Source organism: Urocitellus parryii, chromosome 6 (assembly GCF_045843805.1).
Source record: "Urocitellus parryii isolate mUroPar1 chromosome 6, mUroPar1.hap1, whole genome shotgun sequence".
In the NCBI taxonomy this organism is placed as follows: Eukaryota; Metazoa; Chordata; class Mammalia; order Rodentia; family Sciuridae; genus Urocitellus; species Urocitellus parryii.
The window spans coordinates 123,968,713-123,985,062 of record NC_135536.1 but is presented as its reverse complement, the minus strand read 5'-3'; the positions used below and the strand labels follow the sequence as shown (position 1 = coordinate 123,985,062).

At 37.5% G+C, this 16,350-nt stretch overlaps 1 protein-coding gene across 1 annotated transcript in view; it reads left to right on the top strand.

Moving 5' to 3' along the window:
• The window catches only part of Gabra5 (gamma-aminobutyric acid type A receptor subunit alpha5), a 71,664-nt gene extending 70,720 nt beyond the window's left edge, over nt 1-944 (top strand). The window contains exon 9 of the mRNA XM_026402603.2: nt 642-944. Within this exon, the coding sequence (XP_026258388.2) occupies nt 642-944 (303 nt within the window). The remainder of the gene's footprint in view (nt 1-641) is intronic.
• Nucleotides 945-16,350: the final 15,406 nt, after the last annotated feature.

Below are 16,350 nucleotides of genomic sequence, written 5' to 3'. Positions count from 1 at the left end.
TTACTTGCCTCTAGAATTTTATACCCAAGAAAAATGAAACATGCTAGCAAAAAATATGTCACAGAATGTTCACAGCTGCTGAATCTATATTAGTAAAGATCAGAAACTTTCTAGGTATCCATCCATAAGAAACAAACAGTGGTATATTCATACAAAGAAATGCCCTTCAACCATCAAAGGAGTAAATTACTGAACTAAGCCACAACATGAATGATTCTCAGAAGCACTGTATTGAGTGAAAGACATCTTACCCTAAAGGGTAAAGATTTCATAATGATTCTTAAGCACCCATTCTCTAGAGCTCTCCTATTGATTCCTTTGTAACCACACACATTCATCTGACCGATGCACATAAAGGTAAAGAAATGATGATTAATTTCTGGTGTAAGAGAAGTCTTCAGTTTATGCTAGATTTCCAAGAAATGTCCAACATTAAAATCAGTACTGACTCTTGCTCATGACATGTTCCCTGGGTGGTGGTTCTTTGGGTTATTTAGACTTAGAACTCCAAGGAGGCCTGCCATCTATCAGGGATGAATTGATATTTCTTCATCTTTTGAAAGGTATATCTTTAGACCTTCAAAGTGAGGGGTCAATTGCCTGCTGATGGCATGTCCTTACATTTTTATTATATTTTGCAGAAAAAGGAACGTGACCTCATACTAAATAAGTCAACAAATGCTTTTACTACTGGGAAGATGACCCACCCGCCAAACATCCCAAAAGAACAGACTCCAGCTGGGACCTCAAATGCATCTTCAGTCTCTGTAAAACCTTCTGAAGAGAAGACTTCTGAAAGCAAAAAGACTTACAACAGCATCAGCAAGATTGATAAAATGTCCCGAATTGTATTCCCAGTCTTGTTTGGCACTTTCAACCTGGTTTACTGGGCGACATATTTGAATAGGGAGCCTGTGATTAAAGGAGCTGCCTCCCCAAAGTAAGCCACCACACTCCCAGACGCCAAGGAAGCCATACTTCCAGCAAAATGGTACAAGGGAGAGGATGAGCTAAGAGGACTCTCCATATTTGGGCACTTTCAGGAAACTTTTGCATGTTTAATAATATGTACAAATAATATTGCCTTGATGTTTCTATATGTAACTTCAGATGTTTTGAAGATGTCTCATTGGTAAATAAAGCAAACAACTTTCTAGAAAAACAGAAGGCAATGACTCTGACACTCAGATGCTCAGTATCTCAACATCGATAGTTTACAACAAGATAAGTATATTTTTAACTGTTCCAAGTGTTACCTAACAATGTTTTTTATACTTCGAATGTCATTTCATACAAGTTTTCCCAACAGATAAATATTTTAGGAAATGCTCCATGATTATTACTTGACCAACTATTGCAAGAGACAAAGATCACAGAGAGCACATTTTTCATTAAAAGGGAAACAGTGGACATTTATGTCCAAAAATCAATTGCCTTTGATAATTCTTACTATTCTGAAATTTGAAAAAGTACTGCATGATCTGACATTACCAAATAGAATAGGCAAACATTTATGCAGAGAAATTTAATAACAGAAATATATAGTATACTAGATTAGCCTACCAAATATTTCCCCAAGGAAAATTTCTAAGCAGTTAGGCTTAAAAATTCTTTTTTTCATGTGTGGGGAGGGAAGAAATTTATTTCCCACCCCACTTTAACCCCTCCACTAACTGAACAATGACCAAGAAAGAAAAGGAGATATTAAAACAAAAAGAGGTTTGATGACATTCTTGGCCTTGACCCACATGTTCATAGTCTCCAGAACATTGACCACCTCCCGCTGCCATCAGCGTGTAGTGCTTCAGTGGTGAGAAATTGTAACTTGAGTTATTTTCCATTATACTTCCTTGTATGTATTTCATGATTGACTTACTGCTGTTAGCTTTTGTATATGAATCTTCAATGTTCATTAAAAAACAATAAATGAACTGATCTTTTGGGCATACATCCTTTTTTTTTTTTTAAAAAAAGAACCTCACATTTAAGTGAACTCATTTCCTTAAAACAATGTACAAGAAACCTATCATGAAATTACTTAGGGAAAAAATAAAAGAAACTAAAACTTACCACTACCCCCTGCTCCAAACTAATTCTGTGGAGTAGGACTTGGAGAGAAAACTTGATTAGACCATAGTGAGGGCACACAGGTACAGCCAGATAGTCTGTCCTGTTACATCTCAGTTATGTAATGCCCCTTAGGCCTCTACTTGATGGAGTCTTCCTGCAGCGTGTTTCCATTGTGTTTTCTGTGGGTCTAGTGACTGCTGGTCTTAGCTCTGCACTTTCCTTTAGCAGTCTGTGAACACTCAGCAGAGTACTACAATTGGACCTTCTCCTTACTGTGTGAATAAGTATCAACAGGCATGCCCCTTCCATGGCTTACTTGGAATTCCAGATTCATAAAAATGGAGTTATGACTACTAACCAATAATATAAAAGCAGGCCTGTCTAAATGGATCACATGCCCTGGTTCTTTAAATATGCAAATATTCCATCACCTCATGGATAACTGGTTTTAGGATTTCACAAATAATATGGTAACAGGAAGGATGCTTTTCAGGGCTCCCATAAAAAGCATTTCCCTATTACAAGTGATGATTTTTTTAGGATAGTGTGTGTGCTTTCTATTACATTACAACATAAAAGTCACAAAAACAGCAAACCTGAAGCTCAATATGAAGTTCCTGTTTTCATTTGTCATTGTTATATTTCTCTCACATGTTCTTTAACTGCAGTTTTGTACTGCAGTTTGGAGAAAAAGATACTGTAAGTTACAACCAAATATACATCTTGACTATTTCAGTCCTGATGGGATGGGATGTCTTCCTTATCAAGTTGTAGTGATTTTTTTTACATGTTCTAACTTTTATTACAGAAAACCCTTGCTGAGCTTCAGTTTAGAAATACGCTTACTGTATTACATGCTGCTGAAAATTTAAGCTGTTAAATATTTAGTGAAAAAAGAGCATATTCCTTTTCAGATCTCTGATTTTGTATTGCAGATATTTCAAGGTTTGTTATTTTTAATTAGAACATAATAAAGAATAAGCTTGGGGAAAATGATAACAGGGAAAGAAATAAAATTTTCAGAAAGTAATTATAAATTATAGTGTCCTACTTTTAGAATGAGAGTATTCAAACATCCCTTTTGATATCGCCTCAAATAGAAGATATCAAGTCCATAATCAGAATTAATTCTGTACTTTCTTAGAAATCGACAAGTCCATCTCAGGAAAACCTTGGATAAACTTGTTCTTGTTTGCATTCAATAATTGGGTTTAAATGCTTTGGAGAAACTAAAATAGTACTGCAAATGCTCTCTGTCAAAGATTGGTAGGGATATTATAAATCTTCTCATCTATTTGTCATGTTAATGCCTTAGATATAGTGCTGAGTGCTGTATGTCTCTCATGGGACATGTTATGTGAAGTAGGTTCATTAAATGGGAAATCTCTGCTTTATAAATTGGGATACTGTAACCCAAGGAGGAAAATGAATGGGCTCAAAATCATATCAGAAATTAGGAAAAAAAATGGAGGTCTCAATTCCACTTCTGAGTTCCTAAGTCTCGGTTCATAACACCATGCAATTGCTTCTACAATGTTGCTGGTGTTGAGCAAAATTGTAACCTAAAATGAAAAATCTTGCTTCAAGACCTGTTTGAAAACTCTATTAAGAGAGTGGTACCATCTTGGAGGCATACTCCTATAAATCCCAGATTCCTGGGAGGCTGAGGTAGAAAGAACATAAGTTTGAGGCCAGAATAAATACCTTAATGAGATCCTTGTCTCAAAAATTAAAATGGGCTGGAGCTAAGTATACAAGAACCTGAATTCAATCCCCGGTACTACATTAAAAAAAAATGCCCCAAAGAATTTCTTTTAATACTAAAAACATGATGTTTAAATCTGTCCTTTCTTCGGTAAAATTTGTGTTTCTGTGATCTTAGAAACAGGTCTTGATGGAATGGTCATAAGTTTGGGTAACATTCCCCTACCCATCAGAGAGGGGGTGTGGGGGAAATGCACTGACTGAAGCCAAGTATTTTGATGAGATTGCTCCTTCCAGAGAACTGATATGAATGATTATGGTGGTTAAGTCAGGAATGATCTACCTCAAGTAGAAACCATAACTAACTATGACACTGAGTCTTTAATCAACATTAGCTTTCATTGTAAGAATTAGCTTCACGTTAAAAAGAACCATTTCCTTGGAAAATTGGAAATGGCACAGTTTACTCTGTGAAAACAGTGTTTTAAATATTTAAAAATTAGTCTTAATGTCTTTTTTTTTACAATAGTAGCACATCTGGGACAATCAATGCCCTGAGCAAACATGGTGAGTATTTGAATATGAATTACTCTGATCATAGCAATTACTTAACAGGTTTGCAGGGATGAAAGGGAGAGCTTTTGAAGTGTGCAAAAAGGTTCATTTCATCAAAGATTTGCATGATTATCTGTTTGTCATTGTCATTTTCAATAGTCTTATCAACCCTCAACTCAAAGGCTCTATATAGCCTTTCTATTTTGAAATAAGCATGGGATCTTTATGGAAATTTGGGCTTCAAAAAAAATTTTCTGGGCTGGGGAGGTAGCTTAGTGGTAGAATGCTTGCCTAGCATGTTCAAGGCACTGGTTATGATCCCCAGAACCACACACACACAAAAAAATATTCTCTTCAAAATTTCTGAAATAAAATTCTGAAGACATACTCAGAAAAAAACCTCTGAAGAAATAGGATTTCATAGCTCTTCTGCATTCAAATTGAAAGGCAAAACCAAGTATCAAACAGTATATATTACAAAGTGATATTCTAGAAAGGAAAATTTGTAATCAGTTCTAACTGACCTCATATAGAATATCCTAATTCTACATTCTTCATGTTGTTCCCACCATCTCTCTAGCAGCTCAGTGTTAAGGTTCAGTGAAGATGGACTGACTGAAGGAATGAATACTGGAAAGTGGGTAGACTTGAGTTGATGAAACCCCTTCAGGTAGGGATTTCAATAGTGGTCATATCCTATCCCAGGAAAATTTTTTCTTACGTGTTACAAAATGAAAATTTCATAAATTTTTTATAAACTTAACTGTCGTTGACCTAACAATTCTGGCAATACAATACCATGTGGTGACAACTGTCTGGATTTGAGTAATGGTGTGATCCTTTATGTGGGGTGGCCATGTAAATTTATCATCTAGATGTGAGACTTTTGTAATTGTGAACTGAGGTTCTTAGTAGTCCTCTCCCTGTCAAAAGTTTTAAAAACCGGAAGGAAAAATAATCCAAAGCAGTCATTTCAGAACTCTTAAAGTATAACAGATAACATATGACAAATTATAAAATTATAAATGTGAAATTATAATTCTGAATTTTAAGTGTTTGGTGAAAATAACTACCAAACTATTTTACTCCCATCTCCTGACCTTGATAGGGTACCATGAAGACCAGCAATCTTGTTGCCACCAGAGGGAGCTGATTTAATTTGGAATTCTATAAAAAGTTTCGTTCCCAGAGGCTTGCCACTATTTGACATGACTTGGAGCTCTATGGAATTATCTTATTCCCAAGGCATTGTTGAGTTCAACAACAATCAGCATCAATTAGAGGAGGTCGATGATGCAGCTTCCCAAGGCAGTGATACAAGTTGGGGCAAAAAAGAAGTCAACATAATGGTAAAAGAAATATCTAGGGAATCAGATCTAGTCCATAGGAGCTATCAAAACCTCTGACATGCTCCTGAGAATCTGCAAGCCTGTGTTCATGTACACTGATATTTGTACAGTTAAGAAAGTGTCCAAAAAAGTGCTAATTATCTGAACTTTGAAGATATGCTACAAACCACATACTGATTCTCATAACGAAGTATGAGAAACTTGCTAACATAAAGCACTCAAGAAAATACTGTGTCTAATCATTTGCCAAACCTTAATTTTTATATTAAGCTGACATGAAGTGAAGGTAATCTGTACAAAGCCAGAACTGAAAATAAAAATGAGAGTTAAAATTTAAAAATACCTCAATACAGTGAATGAAAATACTATAGGATGAGTCCAGGAAAGTTATTGGAAAAAATAAGAAAAACCCTATGAAAATACAGAAAAAAAAGGAAGGAAGGAAGGAGAAAAAGGAGAGGGGATCAGCAATAAATTTTCAGGGGGAGAATGATTCGATTTTGAATCTCTTAAGATGTATGTGTGGTGTGTCCAGTTTACAGAAAATATTAGGAAACAGGCAAAGAAATAGATGTGGCCTGTACGAAAAATAAAACAATCAAAGGAAACTGGCCCTTTTGGTGTTGATATGTTGGATTTAACATATATATATATATATATATATATATATATATATATATATATATTAAATATATATATTTAATCAGTTATCATAGATACATTCAAAGAAGTAAAAGAAACTATGTTTAAAGTAGTAAAGAAAATTACAATGACAATGTATTAGCAAATGGAGAGAAGAGATCAAAATCAGTTTTTAAAAAGAACCCAATAGAAATTCTGAGATTAGAAAGTATAATAACTGAAATGAAAAATTGACTAGAGAGTCTCAGATTTGAGCAGGGAGAATAAAGAGGTAGCAAACTTGAAAATAAGTTGATAGGTATTACTCAGTCTGAGGAACAGAAATTAAAGAAGAATGGAAAAATAAATCAACAGCATAAAAGACTGATGTAACACTATCACATAAACCAGCAGTATATAGTTAGAGTCCTAGAAGACAAGAAAAGAGATAAAGGGAAATAAAACTTTAAATAAAAATAAGGCCAAAAAGTAGAAAATCATAGATAAAGAAAATAAAAGACCTTTAGAAAATGAATAGCAAAATGGCTGTTATAAACTCAACCATGTAAATGACAGAGGTTGTTACACTGAATTAAAAAGGGGGGAATTAACTATCTGCTTGCTGTCAATAAGAGACACATTTTTAACTTCAAAGACACGAATAGGTTTAGAGTGAAAGACTAAAAAGATATACCATGAAGACAGTAACCCCAAGAGTTCTAGAATGGTTACACCAATATAAGAAAAAAATAACTTTAGTACACAAAAATACTACTAGATACAAAGAGGGACATTTTAAAATGATTAAATGATTCCTATATCTGAAAACATAACAATTAAAAACAGATATGCAGTCCCAAGATCTCAATGCTGCTCCTACTTGCAGAGAGATCACCAGGAATATGCTCATGAAGACAAAGGTGCCAAAAACCATTCACTGGAGAAAAGATAGCCTATTCAACAAATGGTGATGGCAAAACTGGAAATACACAGGTAGCGAAATAAAATTAAATCTCTCTCACCCTGTTTAAAAATCAACTCAAAGTGGATCAAAGATTTAGGTCAGAGATTACATATATTTACTATCTTTCCTATCCCCACATCCCCATACCTCCCCTCCCATCACTTCCCTATACCTAATCTAAGGTAATGCTATTCTTCTCTAGTGCCCCCCCCCGACCTTATTGTGAATTAGCATCCACATATTAGAGAAAACATTCAGCTTTTGGTTTTGTGGGATTGGCTTATTTCACTTCTCATGATATTCTCCAACTCTGACCATTTACCGACAAATGCCATATTTCATTCTTCTTTAAAGCTGAGTAATATTCCATCAAGTATATATACCACATTTTCTTTACCATTCATCTATTGAGGGACACCTAAGTTGATTCCATAGTCTAGCTATTGTGAATTGAGCTGCTATAAACATTAATGTGGCTGCATCACTATAATATGCTGATTTTTAAGTCCTTTGGGTATAAACCAAGGTGTGGGATAGCTGGGTCAAAGGGTGGTTCCATTCCCAATTTTCTGAGGAATCTCCATACTGCTTTCCATAGTGATTGCACAATTTGCAGTCCCACCAGCAATGTATGAGTGTACCTTTTTCACCACATGCTCGCCAACATTTATCCTTGTCTTAATTCTTGATGATTGCCATTCAAACAGGAGTGAGATGAAATCAGAGTAGTTTTGATTTGCATTTTTCTAATTGCTAGAGATGTTGAACACTTTTTTCATATATTTGTTGATCAGTTGTATTTCTTCTGTGAAGTGTCTGTTCAACTCCTTAGCCCATTTATTGATTGGGTTATTTGTTTTCTTCTTTTTATTTTTCAAATTTTTTTTAAATGTGAGAATATTTTTATTGGTTGTTCAAAACATTACATAACTCATGACATATCATCTTTCATACATTTGATTCAAGTGGGTTATAAACTCCCATTTTTACCCCAAATACAAGTTGCAGAATCACATCGGTTACACATCCACATTTTTCCATAATATTAGTGACTATTGTATTCTGCTACCTTTCCTATCCCCTACTATGCCCCCTCCCCTTCCCTCCCATCTTCCCTCTCTACCCCATCAGCTGTTGTTCAATTCTCTCCCTTGTTTTTTTCCCCTTTCCCCTCACCATCTCTTATATGTAATTCTGTGTAACAATGAGGGTCTCCTTCCATTTCCATACAGTTTCCCTTCTCTCTCCCTTTCCCTCCCACCACTCATATCTGTTTAATGTTAGTTTTTTCCTCATGCTCTTCCTCCCTGCTATGTTCTTAGTTGCTCTCCTTATATCAAAGAAGACATTTGGCATTTGTTTTTTAAGGATTGGCTAGCTTCACTTAGCATAATCTGCTCTAATGCCATCCATTTCCGTGCAAATTCCATGATTTTGTCGTTTTTTAGTGCTGCGTAATACTCCATTGTGTATAAATGCCACATTTTTATATCCATTCAACTATTGAAGGGTATCTAGGTTGATTCTAGAGACTAGCTGTTGTGAATTGTGCTGCTATGATCATTGATGTGGCAGTATCCCTATACTATGCTCTTTTAAAGGTCCTCAGGGAATAGTCTGAGAAGGGCGATAGCTGGGTCAAATGGTGGTTCCATTCCCAGCTTTCCCATGAATCTCCATACTGCTTTCCATATTGGTTGCACCAATTTGCAGTCCCACCAGCAATGTGCAAGTGTACCCTTTTCCCCACATCCTCACCAGCACTTGTTGTTGTTTGACTTCATAATGGCTGCCAATCTTACTGGAGTGAGATGGTATCTTAGGGTGGTTTTGATTTGCATTTCTCTTACTGCTAGAGATGGTAAGCATTTTTTCATGTACTTATTGATTGGTTGTGTGTCCTCCTCTGAGAAGTGTCTGTTCAGGTCCTTGGCCCATTTGTTGATTGGGTTATTTGTTATCTTCTTGTTTAATTTTTTGAGTTCTTTGTATATTCTGGCTATTAGGGCTCTATCTGAAGTGTGAGGAGTAAAAATTTGTTCCCAGGATATAGGTTCCCTATTTACCTCTCTTATTGTTTCTCTTGCTGAGAAAAAAACTTTTTAGTTTAAGTAAGTCACATTTGTTTATTCTTGTATTTAACTCTTGGGCTATGGTCGTCCTATTAAGGAATTTGGAACCCGACCCCACAATATGTAGATCGGAGCCAACTTTTTCTTCTATCAGGTGCAGAGTCTCTGATTTGATATCAAGCTCTTTGATCCATTTTGAGTTAACTTTTGTGCATGGCGAGAGAAAGGGGTTCAGCTTCATTTTGTTGCATATGGATTTCCAGTTTTCCCAGCACCATTTGTTGAAGATGCTATCCTTCCTCCATTGCATGCTTTTAGCCCCTTTATCAAATATAAGAAAGTTGTAATTTTGTGGATTGGTCTCTGTGTCCTCTATTCTGTACCATTGGTCCACCCACCTATTTTGGTACCAGTACCACGCTGTTTTTGTTACTATTGCTCTGTAGTACAGTTTGAACTCTGGTATTGCTATACCTCCAGATTCACACTTCCTGCTTAGAATTACTTTTGCTATTCTGAGTCTTTTGCTTTTCCATATGAATTTCATGATTGCTTTATCTATTTCTACAAGAAATGCTGTTGGGATTTTGATTGGCATTGCGTTGAACCTGTAGAGAACTTTGGGTAATATCGCCATTTTGATTATGTTGGTTCTGCCTATCCATGAACAGGGTACATTTTTCCATCTTCTAAGATCTTATTCTATCTCTCTCTTTAGGGTTCTGTAGTTTTCATTGTATAAATCTTTCACCTCTTTTGTTAGGTTAATTCCCAAATATTTTATTTTTTTTGAGGATATTGTGAATGGGGTGGTTTTCCTCATTTCCATTTCAGAAGTTTTGTCGCTGATATACAGGAATGCCTTTGATTTATGCATGTTGATTTTATATCCTGCCACTTTGCTGAATTCATTTATTAGTTCTAGTAGTTTCTTTGTAGACCCTTTTGGGTCTTCTAGGTATAGGATCATGTTGTCCGCAAATAGTGATAATTTAAGTTCTTCTTTTCCTATTTTTATGCCTTTAATTTCATTTGTCTGTCTAATTGCTCTGGCTAGTATTTCAAGGACTAAATTGAATAGAAGTGGTGAGAGAGGGCATCCCTGTCTTGTTCCAGATTTTAGAGGGAATGCCTTCAGTTTTTCTCCATTTAGAATGATGCTAGCCTGAGGCTTAGCATATATAGCTTTTACAATGTTGAGGTAAGTTCCTATTATCCCTAGTTTTTCTAGTGTTTTGAACATAAAGGGATGCTGTACTTAGTTGAATGCTTTTTCTGCATCTATCGAGATGATTATATGGTTCTTATCTTTAAGTGTTTTGATATGGTGAATAACATTTATTGATTTCCGTATATTGAACCAGCCTTGCATCCCAGGGATGAATCCTACTTGATCATGGTGCACAATTTTTTTGATATGCTTTTGTATTCAATTAGCCAGGATTTTATTGAGAATTTTTGCATCTATGTTCATTAGAGATATTGGTCTGTAGTTTTCTTTCTTTGCACTGTCTTTGTCTGGTTTCAGGATCAGGGTGATGTTGGCCTCATAGAATGAGTTTGGAAGAGCTCCTTCTTTTTCTATTTCTTGAAATAGCTTGAAAAGTATTGGTATTAATTCTTCTTTGAAGGTTTTGTAAAACTCTGCTGTATACCCATCCAGTCCATGGCTTTTCTTGGTTGGTAGTCTTTTGATGGCTTCTTCAATTTCTTCCTTTGTTATTGGTCTGTTTAAATTGTGTGTGTCTTCCTGACTCAATCTGGGCAGATCATATGACTTAAGAAATTTATCAATATCTTCACTGTCTTCTATTTTATTAGAATATAGGGTTTCAAAATATTTTCTAATTATCTTCTGTATTTCTGTAGTGTCTGTTGTGATATTGCCTTTTTCATCCCGTATGTTAGTAATTTGAGTTTTCTCTCTTCTTCTCTTCGTTAGCATGGCTAAGGGTTTGTCGATCTTATTTATTTTTTCAAAGAACCAACTTTTAGTTTTAACAATTTTTTCAATGGTTTTTTTGTTTCAATTTCTTTGATTTCCGCTCTGATTTTAATTTTTTCTTGTCTTCTGTTATATTTGCTATTGTTTTGCTCTTCCTTTTCTAGGGTTTTGAGATGTAGTGTGAGTTCATTTATTTGTTGGTTTTTTCTTTTTTTGAGGAATGAATTCCAGGAAATGAATTTCCCTCTTAAAACTGCTTTCATTGTGTCCCATAGATTCCAGTATGTTGTGTCTGTATTATCGTTTATCTCTAAGAATTTTTTGATTTCCTCCTTTATGTCTTCTGTAACCCATTGATCATTCAGTAACATATTGTTTATTTTCCATGTGATGCAGGATTTTCCTTCCTTCTTTTATCATTGATTTCCAGTTTCATTCCATTATGATCAGATATGGTGCATGGTATTATCTCCACACCTTTATATTTACTAAGAGTTGCCCTATGGCATAATATATGATCTATCTTTGAGTAAGATCCATGTGCTGCTGAGAAGAACGTGTATCCACTTGATGATGGTTGATATATTCTAGATATGTCAGTTAAGTCTAGGTTATTGATTGTGTTATTGAGTTCTCTAATTTCTTTATTCTGCTTTTGTCTGGAGGATCTGTCTAATGGCGAGAGCAGTGTGTTAAAGTCACCCATAATTATTGTGTTGTGGTCTATTTGACTCTTGAACTTGAGGAGAGTTTGTTTTATGAACGTTGCAGCACCATTGTTTGGTGCATACAAATTGATAATTGTTATGTCTTGTTGGTGGATGGTTCCTTTTAACAGTATATAGTGTCCTTCTTTATCCCTTTTGATTAACTTAGGTTTAAAGTTGATTTTATTCGATATGAGTATGGCCACTCCTGCTTGCTTCCGAGGGCCATGTGAGTGGTATGATTTTTCCCAACCTTTCACCTTCAGCCTGTGTATGTCTTTTCCTATTATATGAGTCTCCTGAAGGCAGCATATTGTTGTATTCGTTTTTTTGATCCAGGTTACTAGCTTATGTCTCTTGATTGGTGAGTTTAGGCCTTTAACATTTAATGTTACAATTGAAATATGATTTGTACTTCCAGTCATGTTTATTTATTTATTTATTTTAGTTTGGCTGGTTTTTACTTTTTGGTTATTTTCCTCCCCCTTTACTGAGATACCTCCCGCTGTTAGTTTTGGGCACTATTTTTCAATTCCTCTTCTTGTAGTATTTTGCTCAAAATGCTTTGTAGTGCTGGTTTTCTGGCTGCGAATTCTTTTAGTTTTTGTTTATCGTGAAAGATTTTAATTTCATTGTCAAATCTGAAGATTAATTTTGCTGGATACAGTATTGTTGATGAAATCCATTATTTTTCAGCGTTTGAAATACGTTGTTCCAGGATCTTCTGGCTTTCAAAGTCTGTGGTGAAAAATCAGTCATTAACCTAATTGGTTTACCCCTGAATGTAATCTGCCTCCTTTCTTTCGTAGCTTTTAATATTCTCTCCTTGTTCTGTATGTTGGCCATCTTCATAATTATATGTCTTGGAGTTGGTCTATTATGGTTTTGAATGTTTGGGGTCCTGTAGGCTTCCAGGATTTGGCAATCCATTCCATCTTTTCTAGAAGTTTTCTAGAATTATTTCATGTAATACGTTGTCCATTCCTTTGGTTTGAATCTCAATGCCTTCTTTTATCCCAATGACTCTCAAATTTGGTTTTTTTATGACATCCCATATCTCTTGAATAGATTGCTCCTGGGATTTGAGCATCTTTTCTGTGTTGAGTATATTCTTTTCAAGTTGATAAACTTTGTCTTCATTATCTGATGTTCTGACTTCTACTTGATCTAATCTATTTGTAATATTCTCATTTGAATTTTTAATTTGGTTTATAGTTTCCTGCATTTCTAGGATTACTGTTTGATTTGTTTTTAAGATCTGTATCTCCTGGTAAAGCTCGTTCTTTGCCATTTGAATTTGTTTGTTTAATTCATTTTCAAAATATACTTTTATTGCTTGGACTTGCTGTCTCATGTCTTCTCTAATATTCCTTTCCATCTGAGTTAGGTATGCCTTGAGTTCTTTCCCTATCCATGCTTCTGATGCTTCTAGGTCCTCCTGTAGACTTAAGTTGTCCTGCATTGTCTGTACTCCTTTTTTCCCTTGTTTTTTTTCATGATGTTCATGTTACTTTCCAGCTCTGTTTGACTGCTGTGTTTTTGCTTTCTCCTATAAATTCGTTTTGGCTTTGTATATCTCTGTTGTCTCTCCTTTGTGGTGGGAGATTATGCCTAGAGATGTTGGGCTTTATTGTACTTTAAAGCTGATTCATTCAATTTATAAAGGGCTTCCAGGTTCTGTATGCATGTAGTGATTTGTTGTTTGTTCTTAGGACTTTATGTTTAGGTTAGGTGCTATGAAGGTATAAGGGTTAGTATGTCTTGGCTACTTTAGAAGGTTGCTCTACTGAAGGGGGATACTAACCGTCGATTGGATCAGGGTGTTGGTAGTAGCTCGGTATTTAGGAGCCCTATAGACAGCCTCGAAACATTCACCTATTTGCATTTAGACAATTACACTTAATGGAGGACGTAATGCTTGGGATGAAAGTTTGGGGGAAGGGGAAGGAAGGTGCTCTTAAAAAGAAAGAAGGAGAGGGAGATGGATAGAATAGAGGAGAATGGAAAGAACAATAAAACTTGAAAGGGGAAAGAAAGAAGGAAAAGGGGAGAGAAAAAATAGAATAAAATAAAATAAGAAATTAAATTAGGTCTTAGAGATCCATTTTCTTCTCTTCCCGTAGGCAGAGCTGTGCCCTCCAAGCTGAGTTTTGCCCTCAATGTGTCGAGTGTCGACAGCAATCCCTGTAAGGTGGCTCCTGGGAGTCTCTCAATCCTGTTAGTCCAGAGCCGTTTCATTTCTCTGGCCCCTCCTCCCCTTCCTCCTGCCAGTCAGCCAGGTCCTGGTCACCAGAGGCGGTTCCCCAAGGATCTGGTTATGCTTTTAGCCCCACTGCTTGCCCTATTTCCCAAAAGACTGAGCACTCTCTCTATCATTCATCTAAGCCACAGTGCTGTGGAGCTGTGATCTGGGAGTCAATAGTTCAATTTTTCCGGACCCCTTTGGTGGGCACGCCCTGGGAAGTTGGCGGCTAAGACCTTGGGTGTCGCCACTGGTGGTAATGTGAGTTGGGGGTCGAGAATCCCCTCTGCTTCCCTCAGCCCCTACAATCACGACCACTCCGCTGGCGGTAGGAGGAGTTGGGGGTCAGGAGTGCTCTCTGTTTCCCTCTGCCCCTACCGTCACGCCCTCTCTGTTGGCGGTTGGGGGAGTTGGGGGTGGGGAGTCTTCTCTGCTTCCCTCCGCCCCTACAGTCACGCCCATGTCACTGGCGGTAGGGGGAGTTGGGGGTCTGGAGTCCCTTGGCCCTTACGGTCACGCCCACGGAGAGATTTTTGAAGTTTCCTGGTTGTTTGTATCTGGTGTTGGTGGGAGTCACACACCTGCTAAAGTAGATTCTGCTGGGAAGCAATCTCGTTGGCCGAACTCTGGTGACTTCCCCTCTCTGCTATGGTGGGCCCCTGGCTCCTTGCTGGAGTCTCTGAAGGGAGGGGTTTGACTGGCTTGTCTCTGGTCTGACTCAATCTCTGGTTTTAGCTCCTAGTTCGCTATTTCATAAAGGCTTGGTTAGAGTCCCTTCACGTCGCCTCCTGAGCCGGGCGGGCAGGACCTTTCGCCAGTTGGGCGGGGTCGTTCACAGAGCCAGGCGGGCGGGGGCCCGTTCGCCGTGCGGGCAGGGCTGTTTGCAGATCCTGGTGGGCGGGAGCTGTTCACCCGAGGGGGGCAGGTTGTTTGCAGCGCTGAACCTGGAGGGGGGAGTCATTTGCAGCTCTGAACCACTGGGGACGGTTCACAGAGCCGGGCCAGCAGGGGCCTGGGCAGGCAGTGGCCGTTCGAACGTTCACCGCCGGGTGAGCAGCGGCCTTTCGGCAGCGGCTGGCAGGACTGGGCCCCTGTGCCGTGTGGCCAAGATTCACTCGTCTGGGACAAACTGACACCTCCAATAAACTTTCTAATTCCCGGCAGGTCTCCTTTCAGCGGAATTTTGCTAGAAGTTTCTCAGCAGGTAGCATGTAGGTGTATTAATGGGTCTCTCTGATCCCGTTACTGTGGAGGTATTGAAAGTTCTGCCTCCTCGCCGGCCGCCATGTTGGGTCCCCCTCTTTTTATTTTTTTGGTGTTAAGTTTTTTTGAGGTCTTTAGATATCCTAGAGTTTAATGCTTTATCAGAGGTGCATGTGATCAAGATTTTCCTCCCAATCTGTAGGCTCTCTCCTCACGTGAACCCATTCTTCTTCCTGATTCCTGGGTATTGTCTCTGCGAGGAAGCACAGTCTGTTTTGTGACCCTCCTAACTTGCTGCTAGAATTATCACACTCCATATGTGTGGTAATTCATGCTTTTATATTCACCGGGAGCAAAACTAGAGAAGCAGAATCAGTAGGAGACATATGGATATAGACGATGGATACAGATATGTAATTGCATCCCTAATGTGAGGGCTGGCTAAGCAAGTCCAAAGTCTGTCATCAGGGAAGCCATCAGGAAGAGATGATCAGCAGCTGGCTGGAACACACATTCTCTCTCGCCTCATTCTTGCTTTTAAGTCGTTCCAATTGATTAAATTAGGTCTACTGAGGATAATCTTTCCAATTTAAAGTCACCAGATCAGAGACCTTAATTATGTCTGCAAAAATCCCTTCATGACACCATGTAGATCAGTGTTTGATGGAATAATTGCGGACTGTAGCCTAGCCAAATTGACATATAAAAATGGCACTATAGTTCACCCCTTGTCAATGTGACACCATACATATCTCCTTAAACTATACTTTGTCTCCAAATAAAGACCATAACAAAATCATATTTCTACTTAACATGATGCAACTAACCTAAATACAACAAAAAATATGCCAACATTTCCCCCATTCTGGGAATGCAGATTTGGGGTGATATGCGTTCTTATACCTTGCTGTCTTGTAA